Consider the following 21798-nt stretch of genomic DNA (forward strand, 5'->3'; position numbering starts at 1 on the left):
TTACGGTATGCTTTGAATCCTTTAAATACTTGTTTTTAACAGTTCCCCTCACTCCCCGATAATGCCATTGTTTTAGTCTTCTTATAAACAGCTTTGAGGGTGCTGGGATCGTCTTCTTCTTTTTTTGTAAGCAATCAAGTGGTATATAAATTTTGTCAAATAATTAAAACAAATAAGAGGGACCACAAAGGCCAGCCAGTAGAGGCATTCTGTCTCTGATACTTCACCTAAGGTGAGATTGCAGTGCAGAAAGTTAAAAGGCAGAAACAGGGGAACAATCCAAGGGTTGCCAAGTCATCATCTGAGCCAACTGTGTTTTGGAACAAGAGGTATCATAGCTACCAGAAAGGACTAGTCGACAGAGGCTTCCCTTCCTGGCAGCCAGTCGCGATGGAGATCAAGGGAGAAAAGGGCAGGGCTGTGTATGCTGGTTGAACATTTAGGAGCTAGGCTGGGTTTATGTGAGGCCTTTGAGTGAGGAAGACAAAGCCCCCCCCCAAAAAAACCTTCTCCACTACCCCAGTTCACTTTGGCCAGTGGTGAGAAAGGAAGCGTTTCCCACAAATGAAAATGACAGTGGGAACCCTTTTCCTGGATCCACAATACTCTAGGAGAATAACATTTGTTTTTAATTGTGTGTTGTTGTTTCCATCACAGAAGTGTTTGCTACCCTAGGCTCCTTTTGGGGGAAAGGTGGGATCTAAATTTAATTGAGTAGAATGAATGAATGAATAAGTTAGCTGTCTGTGCCTGCCACTGACTCTGTCTCCAGCCTCTGCTGGACTCCCTTGCTTTCTGCCCCACAAATCCCAAATGGGCCCCCAGCCAACACTGATGGAAAAGTTTAAGGCTGAACATGTCAAACTATCATAAAGGATTCCTCTTCTTTGTTTTCCAAAGTGTCTGAGAAGGGCAGCCCAGCCTTCAAGATGCCCACTCTACCCTATGACCCCAAGCCCTGACCACCTTCCCACAGGGGTCTTCTAACAGGTATGCATCCATGACTGCAGTTCAGGGTTTCAAACACCTGTTTTCCAGCTCAGCCTTTAGTGAAGGTAGCTTATTCCTTCTGCTGTCCATTACTGGTGGCTTTGGGGCAGCAATGGGATGTACTGTAAGTAGGGATAAGGGAGAAATCAGACTGAGTTTGCACAGAGAAAGAAACCAACCTACGGTAATTTGCACTTTTTGAAAACATACGGTAACCAAAGCACAGCCATCTTTTGTAATCCTCCAAATTTGGCAATGCAGTTCTCAAGCAATGTGTACCCAAAATGCACATACCAGGGTAAAGTGTCCAAAGAACTGAATATATTGAAAATAACAGGAAAAAAATGTTATAGTAAGGGAGATCACTTTGCAAAATATGTGGCTACTGCATTAAATGTGTATATTTGGAGAAATTTATCCTAAAATGCAATTTTTTATGAGGACTTTTGAAAAGAAATCACAAACTGATGTGAAAATGTGATCTAAAAGTTAAGATTGGAAACAAGAGGAACAGGGAAACTGAAATTGGTGGATTTTCTTATCGCTAAAGGTAGGCAGCCACCTATTCCTCAGTTTGATGAAAGATGCCAGGCAAAGCAAGCCTCCCTATCTTAGCTCCTTGTAAATCATTGTTGATCTCTTATGATGTCCGGTTGGTGCTTCTGAATCTTTTGAATGACATTGGTACAAGCACCTGTGAAAAGTGTTGGTGTCTTCCTCTGTTATTTTACACCAGAACAACTTACAAGTCTTGGCTTGTGATCCCAAGGGCATATGGAAAACATATTACTTCCCACTAGGCAGAAACTAAACCTGAATATTCCAGCAACTGACTTAAGGCAATGAAAAGTGGGAGGAGGGAACCTTACTGCCTAGATAAGAAAGCCATAATTGGTAACTTTGAAGTCAATAAAAAATGATCCATAAAAAAGTTAAGGATACTTTAGAGATTTCACTTGCAGAAAACATTAGGAGAATATCTTCCTAATTAAGCACTCTCTCATTACACTTGTCAGCCCAAAAGGATTATTAACAGATCATCAGCTTTCTCTAATGCCAACAACCATGAATAAATAGAATGGTTATCTCTTTTCTGCCATTGTAATTACAAAAAAAATAAAAATCAAATAGACGAGGCAAGAGGAGCTATTCATAATCGTTTTTTTCTCTGTCACACCCTTAACTTCCCTATCCACCCACTAGTGGTGGACTTGGATCCTAGGGTACCCTGTGCAAGGCCAAAATTTGCCCCACCATCCTCTCAATGCCTTTCCAAAGGCAGATAAGGAGGCACCCAGCTTTGGGAAAGAGATACGAGAGCATTGTCTGGGTCCTAGAGCCCTCTCACCTCCTTCCCAAAGCTGGAAAAGTACTAACTAGACTTTAGGAACAAGAGGGAGGACTCCAGGACCCTGACAGAGCTTCGTGTCTCCCTCTCAAAGTCCAGCACCTTGTTTTCTGGGCTTTGAGACAGCAGCTCCATGGCTCAGCACCTATTGCACAGCCCTAATCTGCCCCTACAGTCACCCACCATGGATACCCGCAAAATCCATCTGGTTTCAAGATGCCATTATTTTCCCCATCATAAATATTTTGGCATTGTGTCCCAAAATAACTAATTTTTGGAGCAACGAGCCAAGAGGCACACACGTTTCTGCTGTAGGAATGGCAACTATTTCCTGGGAAAAGGTGAATGAAAACGGAGACCTAAGAAAAGACTATTTATGTATGCGACCACGGCTGTGCAGAGGTTATTGGCCCAGAGATGGAAAGAAGATAAAGTCCCTACCGGAGAAGAATGGCAGATCAAGTTGATGGATTATGCTGAAATGGCTAAAATGACCGGAAGAATCAGAAACCAGGAAGACCAAAATTTTAATAAGGAATGGGGAAAATTTATAATTTATCTTAAAAACCATTGTAAACAGTTAAAATCATTAGTAGGACTGGAATATATCATTTGTAGTTTAATGGTGAATTTTGGATACAGTGGAGAGGTAAAAGATTTGGATTATTATAAAAGATGCAGGAGGAAATGATTAACAATAGGACCCACAAAGGGGAATCCAGGAGATTTCTTTGGAATCTTGTTTGTATGTTGGATACATGACTGTAAAATTTTAATCTGAAAAACCAAATAAATTTATAAAAAAGAAAGAAAATTGAGATCTAAACTAGTCATCACGAAAGAGGAAGGTGCTGTAGAGGTTTATTCTTAAGAATGTAAGAATAGCCCTGTTGCATCAGGGCCCTCTGGCCCAGAACCCTATTCTCATGGTGGCCACCCAGTTACCTGTGGGAAACCTGTAAGAAGGGCCCATGAACAAGACACCTCCTCCTCCTGTAGCCTCCAGCAACTGGAACCCAGAAGCATTACTGCCTCTGAACATCCTTGACATCTGGTGGGAGGGAGTTCTGCAGGGTGGGTGCCACTACCAAGAAGGCCCTCTGCCTGGTTCCCTGCAACCTCACTATGGGTAGTCCCCATAGATAGCCTTCTCCTCCACAAATCTGTTCAACCCTCTCTTAAAGCCATCCAAGTTGGTGGCCTTCGCTGTCTTCTGTGGGACTGAGTTCCATATTTTATGTGCTGTGTGAAGAAGTTCATTCTTTTATAGATCCTCAGTCCTCCAACATTGGATGTCCATCAAATAATAATATAATGAGGAGGAGGATTCCCACCCAATGAACAAGAATTCGGAAGCAAGAAGGCACAATTCCAGATCTACCGAGAACAAAGTTAGTAAAGAGGACAAGAAACAGCCAAAAACGATACTCTGGAAAGCTCCACCACTTACCTATATACAGGGAAGAGTCTTTCCTTCTCACGTGGTCGTCGATGTAGGAAACTCCTAAAGGCTGTACAGGGGTGGCCCCAATCCCTAGGAGGACTTGAGCTCCAATGAGAAGCAAATACATCATGTTGGTGGCAGTTCTGTTCCTGCAGATAAGCTCCGGGTCTGGTCCCTCATCGCTGGCAGAGCCATTGACCACGCAAACATCCCTCCCTTCTGCGCCCCACCGAATCTCCCCGGATTCGTATTCGTACTGATGGGTCAGGAATTCGGGCAGCGCTGAGAGGAGAGCCCCGAGAGCCATGACGATCCCTCCGCATCCTATCAAGCGAGGCCGGTGGCCCCGGGCACCAAAATAGCTGACAAAGAGGATGAGAGCCAAGTTCCCAATCTCAAAGCTGCTGGCGATCACACCCACGTCGGCACTCTGAAGGTTGAATCTCCGCTCCAAGGTGGTCAACACACTCACCTGTGAGAAAAGACAATGAGATTTAGCGTGCTTGTGTCCTGTTTTCTAACGTTCCTTTTGCATTGCAGTACCTGTTCAAATATGGAAAGGTGGTGTTTTTTACTCATATACTCACATGCCATGCTAATTTTCATTCACACCAGTGTGACACAACAACAAACATTGTTGGACAATGTGTTGGTGCTGACCTTTAAAGCCCTAAACGGCCTTGGCCCTGTATACCCGAAGGAGTATCACCACCCCCATCGTTCAGCCTGGACACTGAGGTCCAGCTCTGAGGGCCTTCTGGTGGTTCCCTCACTGCGAGAAGTGAGGTTGCAGGGAACCAGGCAGAGGGCCTTCTCAGTAGTGGCGCCCACCCTGTGGAACTCCCTCCCATCAGATGTCAAGGAGATAAATAACTATACAACTTTTAGAAAACATCTGAAGGCTACGCTGTATCAGGAAGCTTTTAATGTCTGGTTTTTATTATGTTTTTATATGTGTTGGAAACCACCCAGAGTGGCTGGGGCATAATAATAATAATAATAATAATAATAATAATAATAATAATAATAATAATAATAATAATAATAATATAACAACAACAACAATAATAATAGTAGCTCCCTCACACTTTCCGCACATGCATGTTTCCATTCCCCCGTGATTTCCCCATGAAAATGGCAGAAAAGAACCATATGCTGTTATAGCGCTCTGAATTTTGTCACTTCTGTGATTTTCCGTGGTAAGGGTGCTGCAAACAGGTTTTTTTCCTGGAATCAAATAAAATGGAAATGAGCACAAAATATGCACAACATTCCATTAGTTTTCTGGAAGTGGCTTTTATGGCATGTGGAAACTCAAATACAATGCAGAAACTGACAAGGAAACACGAGGGAAATGGAGTAAACGGCTGAGGGGATGCAGTTTCGGGGTCAGCTTACTTAACACCTGACCCACCATATTCTGTTGCAGAACTTTCTCCTCTTGCTGACAGGGGATAAGCTCTTTCAGCAGCTTTATTAGATTAATAGGCACACAGAAAATTGTTCCTCCTGAAAGGAGCAAATGCAGAAACTGTTCTGGAGAGAAATGTATATTCTGCAGCAAGCCTTTAAAAACATCCGCACCAAAGACTTATAACACACACACAAACCCCAAATAGTAAAGACCTTAAAAACAAAAAAGGACAGCCTTAGGAGAAAGGCAAAAAATAGTTAGGACCAGAGGCGATCAGAACCTCCTCAAAAAGCAGATGATGTTCTCTGTAGCTGGATTCTAAGAGATTCTGGCAGCCTCTGTCCTCTTAGATATGCCCTCAGTGAACATCGGAATGCTGAGAGGACATTAAAAGATCACTGGGCAGAAGAGAGAATAAGTATTACTGGACTCGTATGGAAAAATTAAAGGGAAAAGCAATTTCTTGTATTCCTGAAGCCAGACAAAGCCAATGTAGTGACATACAGATGTTGTCATGTACAATTCCCATCATCCCTGACAATTGGCCACATTAGTTTGGTCCAACAGGAACAGCAGTCCAGAACATCACCTGGGTGCCACCCTGGCTATCCTTGCCTCAAAGTAACTAAAATAAGCACCTCTATATTTCTTTATGAATCGCTTCCCACTAGCCGCCCCAGAGTGATTTACAATCCAACGAAAACATACACCCAAAATAGCAGATGTTTGTTTTTTCAAGTTTATATCCCTCCCTCCCAAAGGAGCCTAGGGTGGCCACTACAACAACATTTGCATGTATAAAGAGCTAAAGCTTTTACATATAAAAAACAATATTAAAACAATGAGGTGTATATATAAATGACTTCTACATCTTGCTCAGCACTGTCTTCTCTGAACAGCTGTGGGTCTCCAGGTCACATGGAAAGAGAGGACTTTATAAGCACCAGCTCCTTATTTCTTTTAACTGAAGGTGCTGAGGGTATAACCTGAGGCCTTCTGTGTGCTAAGCAGGTGTGCCACCACTGAGCCACGGGCGAGACATATGAACATGGGAAACCGTGAAATTCTTGGTCCATCTAGCTCAGTCTTGCAGCGTGCAGTCAGTGGACTTGGGGGAACTAGGCTAGTCCCCTAAATGTTTCTGTAGAGCCAGCGTGGTGTAGTGGTTAAGAGCGGTGGACTCGTAATCTGGTGAACCGGGTTTGCTTCCCCACTCCTTCCCCACTCCTCCATATGCAGCTGCTGGGTGACCTTGGGCTGAAGCCTCTCAGCCCCACTCACCTCACAGAGTGTTTGTTGTGGGGGAGGAAGGGAAAGGAGATTGTTAGCCGCTTTGAGACTCCTTAGGGTAGTGATAAAGCGGGATATCTAATCCAAACTCTTCTTCTTCTTCTTCTTCTTCTTCTTGGTAAATTAGAGTATTAAAGTGTGTCCAACTCATTCGTATACATTCATGTTTATATCACGAAATTTATCACTCTGACGTGATAAATACTCTGTTCAAGAGATGTTCCCTTGGTTCATTTCCTGCGTGTAAATGCATTTTGTACAGCCCTGCTTGCTTTGGCTTCCACTTACGACAGATGAGTCATCAGCGGGAGCGGCTGGAGCCGAGGAACAGGAATAGTCTGTTGGACAAAATAACTACATGTGGTGTTTGGTGCTTTGCGTTTAACGTGTCTCCTTTTGTTCTGAAGGCAACACAGCACAGGTTTGTTTGTTTTTCCCCCTGTAGCAACTAAAAGCGTGCAGTTTCAAGCATTCAAGTGAAGTGTGAAGTGACCAGAAAGACCATACCGTGTGTCTATACAGTGGTACCTCAGGTTACATACGCTTCAGGTTACATACGCTTCAGCTTACAGACTCCGCTAACCCAGAAAGAGTACCTCGGGTTAAGAACTTTGTTTCAGGATGAGAACAGAAATCGTGCTCCGGCGACGTGGTGGCAGCAGGAGGCTCCATTAGCTAAAGTGGTCTTCAGGTTAAGAACAGTTTCAGGTTAAGAACAGACCTCCAGAATGAATTAAGTCCTTAACCTGAGGTACCACTGTACTTTAGTTAGAAAGTATGGAGAGGGACTCAGTTAAAGAAACATTTCCCTGCTTAGAGAATGCCTCTGCGCATGTGCAGTCAGGCTGCAAGACTATGCCAAGGCCAGCGCAACTTGGTGAAATGTGCCTGCTCCCACAATGTTGTGTTTTGGACCTTCTTTGCGGCACATCTGTTCCCCTATGAAAAATTTCATCGCATGCCACCAGTGTACATCAAGTTCCTAGAGGGTAAGTCGCCTTGGAAGAGCCAGGGATTTAATCTGGAACCTCTTGTATGCAAAGCAGGGTAAAGGGTATTAGGACTCCTCAAGGTCCTTAGAAGATTTCAGGGATGTTAGTTGTAAAGTTCTCATAGCATCATACGGAACTACCTTAGACCAAGTCAGAATATTGGTCTGTCTGGTTCAGTATTGTCCACACTGACTGGCAATAGCTCCCCAGGATTTTGCAGGGTTATCTCCTAATTGGAGATGCTATGGATGTAAACTGGGACCTCCTGCATAGAAAGCAGATATTCTCCCAGTGGGCCATGGCCACTTCCCTGACTTCTCACCTCCAGTAGTTTGGCAGCAATTAAAACCTTCCTTCAGGTGAACTTGACAAAAAGGGATCTGCCAATTCTGACCTGTTTGTGGTTTCCTTATACAGTCCTAATACACCCCTCACTGGAAAATGATGAGGTTCGGTGTAATGCTTAGCCATTTTTCACTAGTGTAATAGTAGTGTTTCTGCCACTACAGTTTCCATTTAAAACAGCAGGCAGTGCAGAATAAGAAACATGTGAGCAAGAACTCTTGCTGTGCATGGGACGTGGCGAACAAGAAGACGTTTGTTTGGCTCACATTTTAATGTGGGTGCACCTAATTCCTGTAAAAATGCAATGAATGGAAACACAGTTATCTTCCAGAATTTGCACTCATCTGATTTTTGCAACGCAGTTCTCCAACACACACACAAATGTACTAGATAGATAGATGGATGGATAGATAGATAGATGATAGATAGATAGATAGATAGATAGATAGATAGATAGATAGATGATAGATAGATAGATAGATAGATGATAGATAGATAGATAGATAGATAGATAGATAGATAGATAGATAGATGATAGATAGATAGATAGATAGATGATAGATAGATAGATAGATAGAGATAGATAGATAGATAGATAGATGATAGATGATTGATAGATGATAGATAGATGATAGATAGATAGATAGAGATAGCCTTGAATGTCTTCCTTCTGTGAGACATTTAAGAATACAGAAAAGCCATACTTGAACATCACTGCAAAATGCCTTCCTAGTACTTTGGCACACCTGGGATTGTCTTACATGACACAACCTACTCCTGAATTTGACTTTGCTCCATATCTCCTTGGAGACACTTCTTGGCAAGTAGAGGACACCAGTAATAACACTTCATACACAAAGAGCCTTGCGGTTTCTTCTGCGAGTCAGTGAAGGAGGGATGGCTTGCATGCTGGGCAAGGGGAGGGATGAAGGTGCAAGGAGCATCCACTGTGAAGGTTCATCCACACGTCTGCTTGTTCCGTGCCTAGAAAGCAAGGGGCTGAGCAGTTTCCCACTTGTCCCACGCTTTGCAGGCACGAGTTCCAGCGGTTTTGCTATTACCTTTCTGCTTTCCCCTGGAAAACCTGCTCTTTGGGGCTAAATTGGAACAGATCGCTATCCATGGAAAACCTGATGGCCATTTGTTCCGATTCAGCACCAAATCACAGGTTTTATTTGGGGAAAAGTAGAGGGGTAAACAGAAGTGTGAAAAAGCCCTGAGGTTCAGTGGCCATCAGATACATGCAGAACAGGCCAAGTTTTTGCTGGCAGCATTTGTAGAGATGCAAGCAAGGACAGATGTGCAGCAATACAGTTCAGAAAGCAGCGCAAAAGGGTTGAGAATAATTAGAAAAACAAACATTTCCCAGAGGTCTAATGTCAGAAATACTGTTTGTTTTGTAATACAACTCCTTACAGAAAAGGAAAAGAAGGCACCTCTGAATCTAAACATCATCACAACTATTTTTGAAAAAAGCATAAAGTAGGGAACCATTCTCATTTATCGTTTTACAAAGCAATTACGTATTTAGGAGCTCTGCTTCAGGGTCCTACCTCCCAAAAATATTTGTTCTCATTTTAACAAGCTTTGAGCACTGATTCTGTGAGAAGATCCCATCTCCCCTCCGCCGTCGCCCTCCCCAGTCCAGTTAAAGGAAACTGTGAGATATTCCCTGCTACTGTCACAAACACTGACTTCCAGTGTCAAAAGATAACTGTGCTCATCATCATCCCCACAGAAACAGCCTGATGGATGAAAAGCTGCTGACCTCAGCATCCACCCAAAATATCTGCCTGTCACACAAAAATGGGATTTACCAAGTAAGAGACAGGAAAAGTGGGAAGCCATGAAAGACTCAGACTCCAGACTCTTAGCTGACAGATTTGCAGAGAGCCAGTGTGGTACAGTGGTTAGAGTGTTGGACTAGGACCCGGGAGAGAGGGGTTCAAATCCTCACTTGCCCACAAAGCTCATTAAATGAGCTTAGGCCAGTTATTGCCTTCTTAACTTAACTTACCTCACAGGATTGTTGTGGGGATTAAATGAGGAGGATTTGCCACATGGTTGGCAAAGGCTGATCGAGGGCGTCTCACAAAGGTCCAATCAATTTGTTGGATGGGGACAAGGGACAGGGCCTTTTCAGTGGTGGCACTGCAACTATGAAATGACCTGCTCCTGGAAGCATGCCTGGCACAGATAAGGCTGATATTTTGGTGGCATTTAAAACCTGGGTGATTAGTAATTTATTATTAATTAATGAGATTTATCATTAGATTTACGACCCACCCTTCCCCAGGAGTGGGTCGCAGCAATATGAAAGACAGCATTTGAAACCGTTTAAACCAAAATACAAAACAGAGCAGGTTCTAAAATCTCTTTCGAATGTCCAGGGCCAGGGTAAATAGGTATGTCTTCAGCATAAGGCAAAAGCTATATCATCATCATTGTTAGTTAAATTTGTGTACTGCCCTTCATCTGAAGATCACAGGGTGGTTCACAACGTAAAAATACAAAATGAAAACACAAATTACATAATAAAGCAAAAGCAGAACAATAACCACCCCCCTCCTCAGACACATTTAAAAGGCCATAGAATGTTAATCAGCCAAATGCCTGGTTGAAGAGAAATGTTTTTGCCTGACACGTAAATATATGTAATGAAGGTGCCAGCTGAGCCTCCCTGGCGAGAGCATTCCGCACATGGGGAGCCACCACTAAAAAGGCCTGTTCCCATGTGGCCACCCTGCAGACCTCTAGTGGGCGAAGCACCCAAAGAAGGACCTCAGATGATGGTCACACAGTATGGGTCAGTTCATATAGGGAGAGGCGGTCCTTGAGGTATATGCTGAAGGCGCCAGGCCCACTGCTGTTGGGAAGGAATCCCACAATTTAGGGCCTGCCACTGAGAATGCCTTCTCCTGGGACGTCGCTACCTCTGAACTTCTGCCAATCTGAGCACCCGAGAAGGTCTGTAGGGAAGTTCGCCTGCAGTGGCTGCAATTCCTGTGCTGGAGTTTGCTCTTCTGTTTTCAGTTTATATCAGGAGTGCCCCTTGTTTTGTCTAGATTACCGTCTCAATTGTCATTTTAAATTGTTTTAAAATGATGGTGTAACCCAGCCTGGGGATCCATTAATGAAGGGCAGGTTAACAATGCCCTTAATAAAAACAAATATAAACAATGCAGGCAAGGAAGGAGGAGCTCAGCTGCAACGAGGCAGCAACATGGAAAGGAGGTGCTGCTGCTGCCCCAGGATGCCTGATTAGTCTCCTCTGTTCCGAATAATTTGTAAAATAAATCCCCCGGCAAATTAAGGTTCCATTTTGGAGCTAACAAACAACACCAATTTGCATCCAGAGTGCTTCTGACACATTTTAATTGCCAGATGTAAGAAAAGTTCATTCTCACTTGCTCCATATTTCCTGAAGATGAGCCTTTGTTCCCTAGAGTGCTGGGAATTCAAACTCCTGGGAACCAAATTTTGTACTTACAAGCATTATATAAGTTCTCTCTCTCTCTCTCTCTCTCTCTCTCTCTCTCTCTCTCTCTCTCTGACACACACAGACTTACCTGCCAAGCTGTTAAAAACACCACAAGTAATCTCTCTCCCACACATCTCACAGGCACACAGAGATGTAGGTGGTAAGAACAAAAGCTGCATCTTATTGAGAAGCAGATGAATTGGAATTCATTAACCCACCTGACATAGTTTTTAAAAGCCTAAGTAAGGAACATAGGTGGTTTTAATAGACTAACCAATGTAAGAAGGGCACTATAGGGCAAGGCAAAAGGCCCATCTTATCCAGCCTCTGGTTCTCTCACTGGCCAACCAGACACCCCAATGGGAAGCCAAAAAACAGGACCCAAGCACAACAGCATGCTCCCCTCCTGCGTTTTCCAGCAACTGGTATTCAGATGTATAATGCCTCCAAAAGTGGAGGCAGACTACAACTCTCATGCCTAGCAGCCATCGATAGCCCTCAACTCTGTGAATATGGCTAATCCTCTTTTAAAGCCATCTATCTAGCTTGGCTGTCGGGACGTGGGTGGCGCTGTGGATTAAACCACAGAGCCTAGGACTTGCCGATCAGAAGGTTGGCGGTTTGAATCCCCGCGGTGGGGTGAGCTCCCGTTGCTCGGTCCCTGCTCCTGCCCACCTAGTAGTTTGAAAGGACGTCAAAGTGCAAGTAGATAAATAGGTACCGCTCTGGCGGGAAGGTAAACGGCATTTCCGTGCGCTGCTCTGGTTCGCCAGAAGCGGCTTAGTCATGCTGGCCACATGACCCGGAAGCTGTACGCCGGCTCCCTTGGCCAATAAAGCGAGATGAGCGCCGCAATACCAGAGTCGGTCACAACTGGACCTAAGGGTCAGGGGTCCCTTTACCTTTACAGGTTGGCAGTCATCACTGACTCCTGCAGAAGCGAGTTCCATAGTTTAACTATGCACAGAATGAAGGAGGGCTTTCCTTTATCCAGCATTCAGCGACACCAGATGTCCTCAAGTTCTAATATTTGAACTAGAAATACTTTAACTCCACTGGATCTTTTGAATTCGGTGCAGGATCTAAGATGAAACCAGTCTAATACAGGCAAGAGAGGCATACGCTTCTTGCAATCTTAAAAAAAATTAAAATCCAACCACTTGATGGATTATTGCCAGATCTGCCTAGGATTCTTTACACATGTTTAGTTCTTTCCGGAGAGCCAGGAGGATCACCTACATCAAACCCCCAAGCCAAGCAAGCAAACCCAGTATCTGCCCACAGAGAATAACACCCTTAGCATATGATACAGTCGGCTTTGGTCCACAAAAGCTTTTGCCACAGTAAATCTGTTACCACAAGGGATTGTGTGTTTGCTGTAACTGACTAGCACAGCTTCCCCATCAGTGTTTTAAGATGTTGCAGCTTGTATTGAGAGGAGAACACCTGAATGTCAGAGATGGAAATGCAGTACAATCGGATCTTATGCACATCCAATTTGTGAGATTTCAACCTTACGTGGCTGAAGGTGGGCAAGCTGAAATCTCACAAATTAAATGTATGGAAGGCAGAAAGTGTAAAAGCACTTTCTTTCCTTCTGGGTTTTCTCAGTACAGCACAGAGCCTTGATCTGCCCAACTGACACCTGACATGGATCCCGTGCGATGGGCACACAGTGTGTGAACCAAGCCTGAGAGAAACAGGCATGACAACACACACACACACACACACACACACACACACACACACAAAATATGCGAGCGGGTAAAGCTGGATATAATCAACAAATAGATGCAATTTCATCAGGCTGCAGCAGGAGAGAAGGCAAGCAAGGCTGTTTCATTGGCTTTGCTGCCTTTGGCTTTCCTTCAGCTGTCACCTAGCTGCAATCATTCCATCAGGATGCAAGAGAGAGAGAGAGAGAGAGAAGGGAAGGGAAGCAGTGCTGTGCCATCAGGATCTTACCTTTCTGCTCCTTCAACTGTCTCTGAGAATTTCATCAGGCTACCTAAGCCTTTTCCATCCCAGCTAGCTGTTATAAGAACACTAACTTGAACTGGGGAATGAGCTTGCTTTTTTCTTCCTCCCTTCTTCCTTTTATGCTGTGTCTTCTAGATTGCAAATCTGAGGATAGAGATGGCCTTGTTTTTCAGCCCAAACTGGCCCAGCTCCCCCTCACTTTCCCAGTTAGTATGCTTTTCCTTGACACCACAGCTCTTCTCTTTCCCAGTCTCCTTCCCACCACGAGGTCTCTTTACCATAAGTAGCCCCAGGTCCCGTCCTCAGCATCTCTAGGTAGGGCTAAGAAAGAATCCCTGTCTTAAACTCTGGACAGCTGCTGACAGTCAGTGGGAGCAATACTGAGTGAAGTGTGGCAAGGGTCTGATTCATGCAATTTCCTATGTTCACCCAGCCAGCCACATTCAGAGCCAGGACTGGTGAGCAATAATCAACTTCTCCAAAGGCCTCGGTTTAAACAGCCAGCCCAAAGCAGGCATGGAACTGCTTTCTTCAGCAACACATCCCCCAGATGGACAGTCTTTTATCTGAAGCACCCCCTGACTCTGGCAGATGTTGGGTCCTTGCAACTAGGTCAGCCTGAACTGGAGCTCTCTGGCACTCTCGAAGGCTAAAGACCGAGGAGAGAAAATTAAATCAGGCTCTTTGCTCTGCAAAATAATGAAAAAAGCAACCCTGGAAGCTGTCAGACCTGAAAGCTTTGCTTCTTGCTGCAAAAAAGAATAATTCTGTTCCAAGATAAGCCACAATATCAGCTTCAGGGTGGGAAATATTATTATTATTATTATTATTATTATTATTATTATTATTATTAAGCACAAACATTCTCTGTTAGACAGAAGGAAAAAGGTATGCAACACTCTCCTAAGAAGGATGGGGGCTTTATAAGATTGAAATGTGGGGTAGGGGGCAAGCAGAGAAGAGAAATCCAATTGCAGGGCATAGTTTCATCTCCTTTTCAAAACCAAGCTTTTTGGCTTGCTCTGCTCCACCAAACCTCTCACAACACCAACATCATTGAGGATTTGGCTATTTGCAAATTGACCAGTTTAAAATAATAATAATTAAATTGAAGGATAAATTGATTACTGGTTAAAAGGGGACTAACCAACTGAAATGCCACTAACCGTCTGACAGGCCTCATAATAAGAACACTTAGCACCTGCAGTTGAAGCGCTCAACATGCGCCCAAGAAATCCTACAACAGCCTTGGAAGGTAGACCAGTTTTCTCATCCCGTAGTTGCAGGGAGAAGGTTGAGGTTGGAAGTCCATGCACCTAGATATGGATTTGCTGTTTTCTATATATGCTTTCCTAACATCAGTTAGAAGGTGTCCAGAGAGACCAGAAAGCAGCCTATGTCCCCACAGCTCGTGACCTTTATTTTAATATTAAAAAGACACCAGATGTGCCTAGAAGCAATAACGCTTGTCCCTCTCCTTTTTCTAATGCCTTTTTGCAGGTCCTAGCACCATCTCAAGTGAGAGGAAATTCAGGACGGGGCCTTTTCTGCTTTGGCACCCCCACCTCTGTAACTCGCCCCAGAGAAGTTCAACTGGTGCTGTCCCCATTGCCTTTTCAGCACGGGGTGAAGGAGGATTCTGATGAGTCACCCAGACTTTTTAAGACGTTTAGCTCAACTATTCTTCCTGTATTCATCTCATTTCTTTATGTAACTTATAATTTCCATAATGCTGCTTAAGGCCCTACTTTCAAAGCAGTACACAAAAGGAAAACAGCCTAAATCATATTGATCCTGTATGGTTTCCATATATTTTAAAAACAGCGCTGGGTTTGGCTGTGTAATCCAGGGGTCAGCAAACTCTTTCAGCAGGGGGCTGGTCTACTGTCCCTTAGACCTTGTGGGGGGCCGGACTATATTTTGGGAAAAAAATATGAACGAACTCCTATGCCCCACACATAACCCAGAGATGCATTTTAAATAAAAGCACACATTCTACTCATGTAAAAACATGCTGATTCCTGGACAGTCCGCGGGCCAGATTTAGAAGGTGATTGGGCCAGATCTGGCGCCCGGGCCTTAGTTTGCCTACCCATGGTGTAACCTAAGAAGCAATATAGAATAGAATAGAAATTATATATTCTATTATATATAATTGCCTAAAAGCAATAATAAATAATAAATTACATAAATATATAAATGCCAGAAGAGTTACAAACCCACCAAGTATCTCACCTACCTGCCCTCAATATACTGATTTACAGTGCAATGCCTACTCAGAAGTAAACCCAATAGAATTCTGTGGGGGTTGCTTCTAGGTAAGAAGGGTTAGCAGTGCAGTCTTAGTCAGCCGAAGCCTAAATGAACCAAGCTTTATCGGGCCTCCTGGCCTGATCACCTGGAGGGCCTTCTTCCTCGCCAGAGGTGACCAGGGAAAGCCAGTAGAGTGCTACCTCGGGTTAAGTACTTAATTCGTTCCGGAGGTCTGTTCTTAACCTGAAGCACCACTTTAGCTAATGGGGCCTCCTGCTGCTGCTGCGCCACCGGAGCACAATTTCTGTTCTCATCCTGAAGCAAAGTTCTTAACCTGAGGTACTATTTCTGGGTTAGCGGAGTCTGTAACCTGAAGCGTATGTAACCTGAGGTACCACTATATTGACAAGTCTGCTGGGAAGCTGACCACCATGAAGGGAATCGAGCTTGGACTAAACCCGACAGGGTGAAACTCCCAAGCTGAGTGGGGCCTTTGACGGTGCCATTTCAGTCCACCCTAATTTCTATTTTCGAAGTGCTTATGGGATAATTAGACAGGATCCAAACAAGAACATAAACAGAACATTACGAGAACGTGAAAATAGCAGGGTGCATGTAGCCGCCTCTGAGCAAGCAGCGTGGGTTTGCATTTGCATAAAAGCTATGCAAAGTGGAAGATGTGGACACAGGCATGTGCAGGCGGCACAGCCAAAGCCCTTCATACGTGTCAAATGGCAGCTGAGAGCCCTTGTGAGGCTGCAGAAGAGCCCCCTTTGCTGTGCCATCTTGGCGAATGTTCTGGAAAACATTACCAGGGATATTTTATTTTGGAGGGTGTGGGGGGGAGGGGGGAAGCACAGGGATGTGGACACATGCTCTGAATAAATTAAATAAAGGCTGTTTATATATCACCAGCACTGTGGCAGGTGCCACAAATTGCCAATAAAAATTTATATATAAATAAAGGACCCACCTACGTGATGCCAACACAAAATCCTACACAAACACTATGCAATAGAAGGAAAGAACATTGCCCCCCTCGTCTCTCTGCCTCCCTCCCCTCTCTTACCCCCCCAACTGCATGATGTCTATGACAATAGTGTCTCACACCGAACATAAGCGAGCTGCGAAAACTACTCTATGAACAGAAAAAGGAGAGGCTATATGTGCTTTTACTTGTTTAATTGTTTGTTTTGTGACACAAGAAAATATCTAATAAAAAATAATTAAGAGAGAGAAATGAGAGAAAAGATGAGAAAGAGAATACACACACACACACACACACACACACACACACACACAAAAATCTGGTAGTTTCATTGTTTTCTTTTTGTAAACCATTTTGAGAGTGTGTGTGTTTTTTTTAAAAAAAACATAATAATCAAGCAGTATATACATATCATGAAACAAATAAGTAATCTAGAAAGAAATTTAACCTGCATACAGCACACATTAGTTATTACGGGAATTAGTAATACCGTAATACGAATTGCTAACGAATATTGATATAAATTCCTTCCTCTGACATGCTTTCCCACTCAATGTCGCTCAGCCTCCTGGCTCTCAGCCACAATTCCCCCCTGGCTCTCTCCCTGGGGCCAAACAATCTCACAGATCACCCCCAAAATCTCATGACTAGAAGAGTTTCTGAAACAAATTGACATCACCTTAGTCTCTCCCGCTAGGCTTGTGCCCAGGAGTGTGTGTGTGGAGCTTTCTCAGGCTTCTTGCTGCTGTGTCCCTTTCAGACCTCAATCAGCTGTGCTGCACCCATCCAGTTCCAGGCTACAGGTGGTTTTGGTGAGTATCTCAGGGGGTCCCAAGGATGGCAAATAGATTGGTGAGAAGAGGAATGTCCCTTCTCTCCCAGCCGGACACCTCTCCTCTTCCAAAGCTTGCAAGGCAAGGCAGAATTATTCTACCCACAACCGTTTCCAAACGGCCCCTTTTTCCCACATGCTTGCATTTTTATTTATATTTTGAGCCAGCTCTGATGATTTAATCGTCTGTCTTGCTTCTGCTTTGCTTTTTTTTGCTTTTTAATTGCTTTAATTGTTGTTCTACTGGGGTTTTGTTTTTTTGGGGGGGGTTTTGGAGGGGGGCGTTGGAGCTGTTATCCACGCTGAGCACTATTGTGTCTTCTGGAAAGGCTGGCTATAAGTTATCCTAATGAATAAATTAATAGTTATATCTGCTAAGGAAACATGCTGCGAATGCCAAAGCAGTCAGGTTTGGTCCCTGGTATCTCCAGGCAAGCGGGAAAAGGCTCCACTTGGAATATTCAGAGAGCAGCTGCCAGCCAGTGTAGACAACTCTGGAAGAAAAGGACAACCAGAGGGATCAAGGAGTTGAGCCACCCAGCTATGAAGAAAGGCGGCAGCATTTGGGACTCTGGTTTAGAGAAAAGGCAAGTAAGAGGGGACATGATCAAAGTTTATTAAACTATGCATGCAGACTCTCCAAGTGTCCCTGTTTTCCAGGGACAGTCCCGGCTTTACAGGAGCTGTCTCGGTTTCCGATTTGATCCCAGAATCAGTGGCGTAGGAAGGGGGGTGCTGTGGGTGCGGGCTGCCCCCGGTGTCATCACTGAGGGGAGTGACTAAATGGCAAAGATGTGTGTTTTTGAAAAAATAACTCCCGTACCCACCGAACGCCCCTTTCTACACCACTGCAGGAGCACCCTTCCCTTGAGCGATTTTCAGGAACCAGAAGCATTGCCGCCTCCAACTTTGTAGGCAGAGCACAGCCTTTATGGCTAGTAATAATAATAATAATTTATTATTTGTACCCCGCCCACCTGGCTGGGTTTTCCCAGCCACTCTGGGCAGCTTCCAACAAAGATTAAAAATACATTAAAATGTCACACATTAAAAACTCCCCTGAACAGGGCTGCTTTCAGATGTCTTCTAAATGTCAGGTAGTTGTTTATCTGTTTGACATTGGCTGGAAGGGCGTTCCACAGGGCAGGTGCCACTACCGAGAAGGCCCTCTGCCTGGTTCCCTGTAGCTTTGCTTCTCTCAGTGAGGGAACCGCCAGAAGGCCCTCGGCGCTGGACCTCAGTGTCTGGGCTGAACGATGGGGGTGGAGATGCTCCTTCAGGTATACTGGGCCGAGGCCGTTTAGGGCTTTAAAGGGTAACACCAACACTTTGAATTGTGCTCAGAAATGTTTCCTTTGACAGCCCTCTCCTCCATGAATCTGCCTAATCCAGAGGTGTAGCTGGGTGAGGCGGGGGGGGGGGACTGGGTGAACCACTGCAGGGCCTGCAGCATGCCTGAGTGTCTCTCCTGAAGGGGAGGTAGCAGGCGGACTGCCTGCAAGCTCTGCACTGCTTTTTCGAGCAGCTTGGGGCTTGTGTTTGCCCACCGCCTCAGCTGCCCTACAGCTGAGGTGGAGGCTGCAGAGAGGCTCCATGCAATGCGCTCTGCCTTGGCTCAAACCGCCCCCATGGGTGGCTCGCTCTGCCCCTGGCTGCAGGGCACATGCGCTGCCCCAGGCACCCAAGCGGCTAGCTACGCTGCTGCCCAGAATGTCCTGTCTTTGCTTAGGATGTCCTTATTTTCATCAGAGAAATACTGAAGGATATGATGTGGGAGAAATTGGGTATAGAAAAAGGTTTTTCTCCCTCTCTCAGAAGACTAGAACTCGTGGATATCCAGCTGAATGTTGAGATATTCAGGACAGACAAAAGAAAGGACCTCTTCATGCAACCCATAATTAAACTATGGAAATCGCTCTCATGGGACTTAGTGATGGCCACCAGATTGGATGGCTTTCATAGAGGATTGGGCAAAATCACGGAGAAGGCTTCCAATGGCTGCTAGCCATGATGGCTGTGCTCTGATTTCATAGCCAGATGCATTAATTCTTCTGAATACCAGTTAATGGAAACCCCAGGAGGGGAGAGGGCTCTTGTTTGTGGGTCCAGGATTCCAACAGGCATCTGGGTGGCCACTGTGAGAACAGCATGCTGGACTAGATGGGCCATGGACCTGATCCAGCAGGCTTTTCTTATGTTCTTACAACACTGGGCCCAAAGTTTGAGACTTTCACTCAATTTTAACGGAGCACCGCTCTGAATGCAAAATGATCCAGTTTCATTCTTTGGCATTTCCTATTAGAAAGGATCAGGTCAAAGATGGTGAATGGGACCTCTCTTTGCCTGAGACCCTGGAAAGTCACTCGCAGTCAGAGGAGACTCTACTGAACCAGACAGGCAAATCAATGGACCTCGAATAAGACAGCTTTCTATGTATCCCCTCCCATGAAATCCTTTGCAGATTGCAGAGGATACTGGGGTGCATTCTTAGTTGCACAAAATAACATGGGGTCTTGTCATCCCAGGACACAGTTTGAGTTTTCCTTTGTGGCTGCACACTGCAAGGTATGGTGGCTGGTGCCTTTCTGAAAAACCAGTCCACTCCTAGGATCCTGATGAGCTACAAAAGCAATGTCAAGATTCCCCAGACTATAATTTTAGAACCACTGTTCTAACCACAATGCACCAAGAAAAACTACTGGTCAGTCAATGAGGGATGAGGAACTTGTGGCCCTCCAGATGTTGCTGGCCAATCAGATGATGGGGACTGTAATCTAGCAACATCTGGCAGGCCACAGGTTCCCCATCCCTGGCTGAGATAATGGACTTTGCAGACTTTCTGTAAGGGCCTTGTTGCTTTGGTGATGGACCAAATGAGACATTACCAACGCAGATTGATAGCCACTTGAAAATGGTTTCTCCGTGGCTGAATCACATTGCCTTAGTAGCATACGAATGCTGGAATCAAATAGGTCTGTGTTACTGTCAGAAATGCCCAGCCAACTAGAGAGGCTGTTCTGATGCAATCCAGCGCTGACACTTTCTCCAGCAAGCAGTCAGAATGCCTGCAACTATTCCATAACATCCCAGCAACTCATTCAGTGGCTCGGGCAGAAGGCTCCAGCAACAGATGATCGGCCACAGGACATCCATTTTTAAAATATTTAAGCTAAATCTGCAGAAATGAAAAATGGGGAAGGGCGTAACCGTTGGCTTCCTGGCAACCTAAAAATGTTTCTGTGGGTTATGTGATAAATTGCAACTGACCTGTTTCAAGGAGGGTTGAAACTGGATTGTAAAACATTTCTAAAAGTGATTTATAAACGGCAAACAATTTAAAAAAAATGCTACTTAAGCAGAACAAAACTGAAGCTGGCCTTTGGGATAAAAGAGAAACGTACGGCTTTAAACATCTTTGTGCTTTTCTTCTGTAACAGCATTGTGGGTAGCATAAACATGAGCTTGAGAGAAATCCCACAAAGGAGTCAGCAAAGTTGGTCTCACTGATAAATTCCTTAGGTATACTTGCTGGTTGTCCCGAGCCCCACCTAGGGCTTGTTTTGGCTGGCTCAGTATAATCCTAATAATAGGTTTTGCAGAAGGGAAGAAGGTGGTGTCAAGTAGCAGCAGTGGCATGATAAAGTCTGGCTAGCTCTTAAAGCACTCTGCATTTACATCACCCGACCAGCCTGTTGCGACGTGCAACTGGCTGCTCACCATGGACTGAATGCTCTCATATGTTCCAACACAGCATAAAGAAAGGACATCCCTTTGGCAAGCTACGTTTAGTGTGGCGGCACTTGCCCTTTGGAACTCCCTCCCACTGCATATCAGACAGGCACCTTCTTTGCAGTCTTTCTGGTACCTGCTAAACATATTCCCCTTTCAACAAGCCTTCTAAAATATTTATCCCTGTTGATGTGTGTCCTGGTTCTGACCTGACTTTATGTATGTGTTGTTGTTTGAAGTGTTTCAACATTTATAGCTGTTGTTTTTCTAATTCTACACACACACACACACACACACACACACGTATATGTGTCATTATATTGTAAATCAGTTTGACACGCATCATGAGAAGTGATTCATAATTGAATTTACCCTCCAACATTTCTCAGATGAAAATAGGGACATCCTATTCAGCAACAATGACAACAACAATGATTTGATTATTTATAACCAACCCATCTGACTGGGTTGCCCCAGCCACTCTGGGCAGCATATAAAACATTTTTAAAAAACCTTCCCTATACAGTGGTACCTCGGGTTACATACGCTTCAGGTTACAGACTCCGCTAACCCAGAAATAGTACCTCGGATTAAGAACTTTGTTTCAGGATGAGAACAGAAATTGTGCGGCGGCAGCGGAAGGCCCCATTAGCTAAAGCGGTGCTTCAGGTTAAGAACAGTTTCAGGTTAAGAACAGACCTCCGGAACAAAT

The 21798-nt window shown here is 44.5% G+C and overlaps 1 protein-coding gene across 1 annotated transcript in view; it reads right to left on the reverse strand.

Moving 5' to 3' along the window:
* Nucleotides 1-21798, reverse strand: part of SLCO3A1 (solute carrier organic anion transporter family member 3A1) — a 113334-nt gene that overhangs the window by 80432 nt on the left and 11104 nt on the right. Inside the window, exon 2 of the mRNA XM_081838921.1 lies at nucleotides 3789-4254. Within this exon, the coding sequence (XP_081695047.1) occupies nucleotides 3789-4254 (466 nt within the window). The remainder of the gene's footprint in view (nucleotides 1-3788; nucleotides 4255-21798) is intronic.

This window comes from Podarcis erhardii, assembly GCF_964252035.2.
Source record: "Podarcis erhardii genome assembly, chromosome: 14".
NCBI lineage: Eukaryota > Metazoa > Chordata > Lepidosauria > Squamata > Lacertidae > Podarcis > Podarcis erhardii.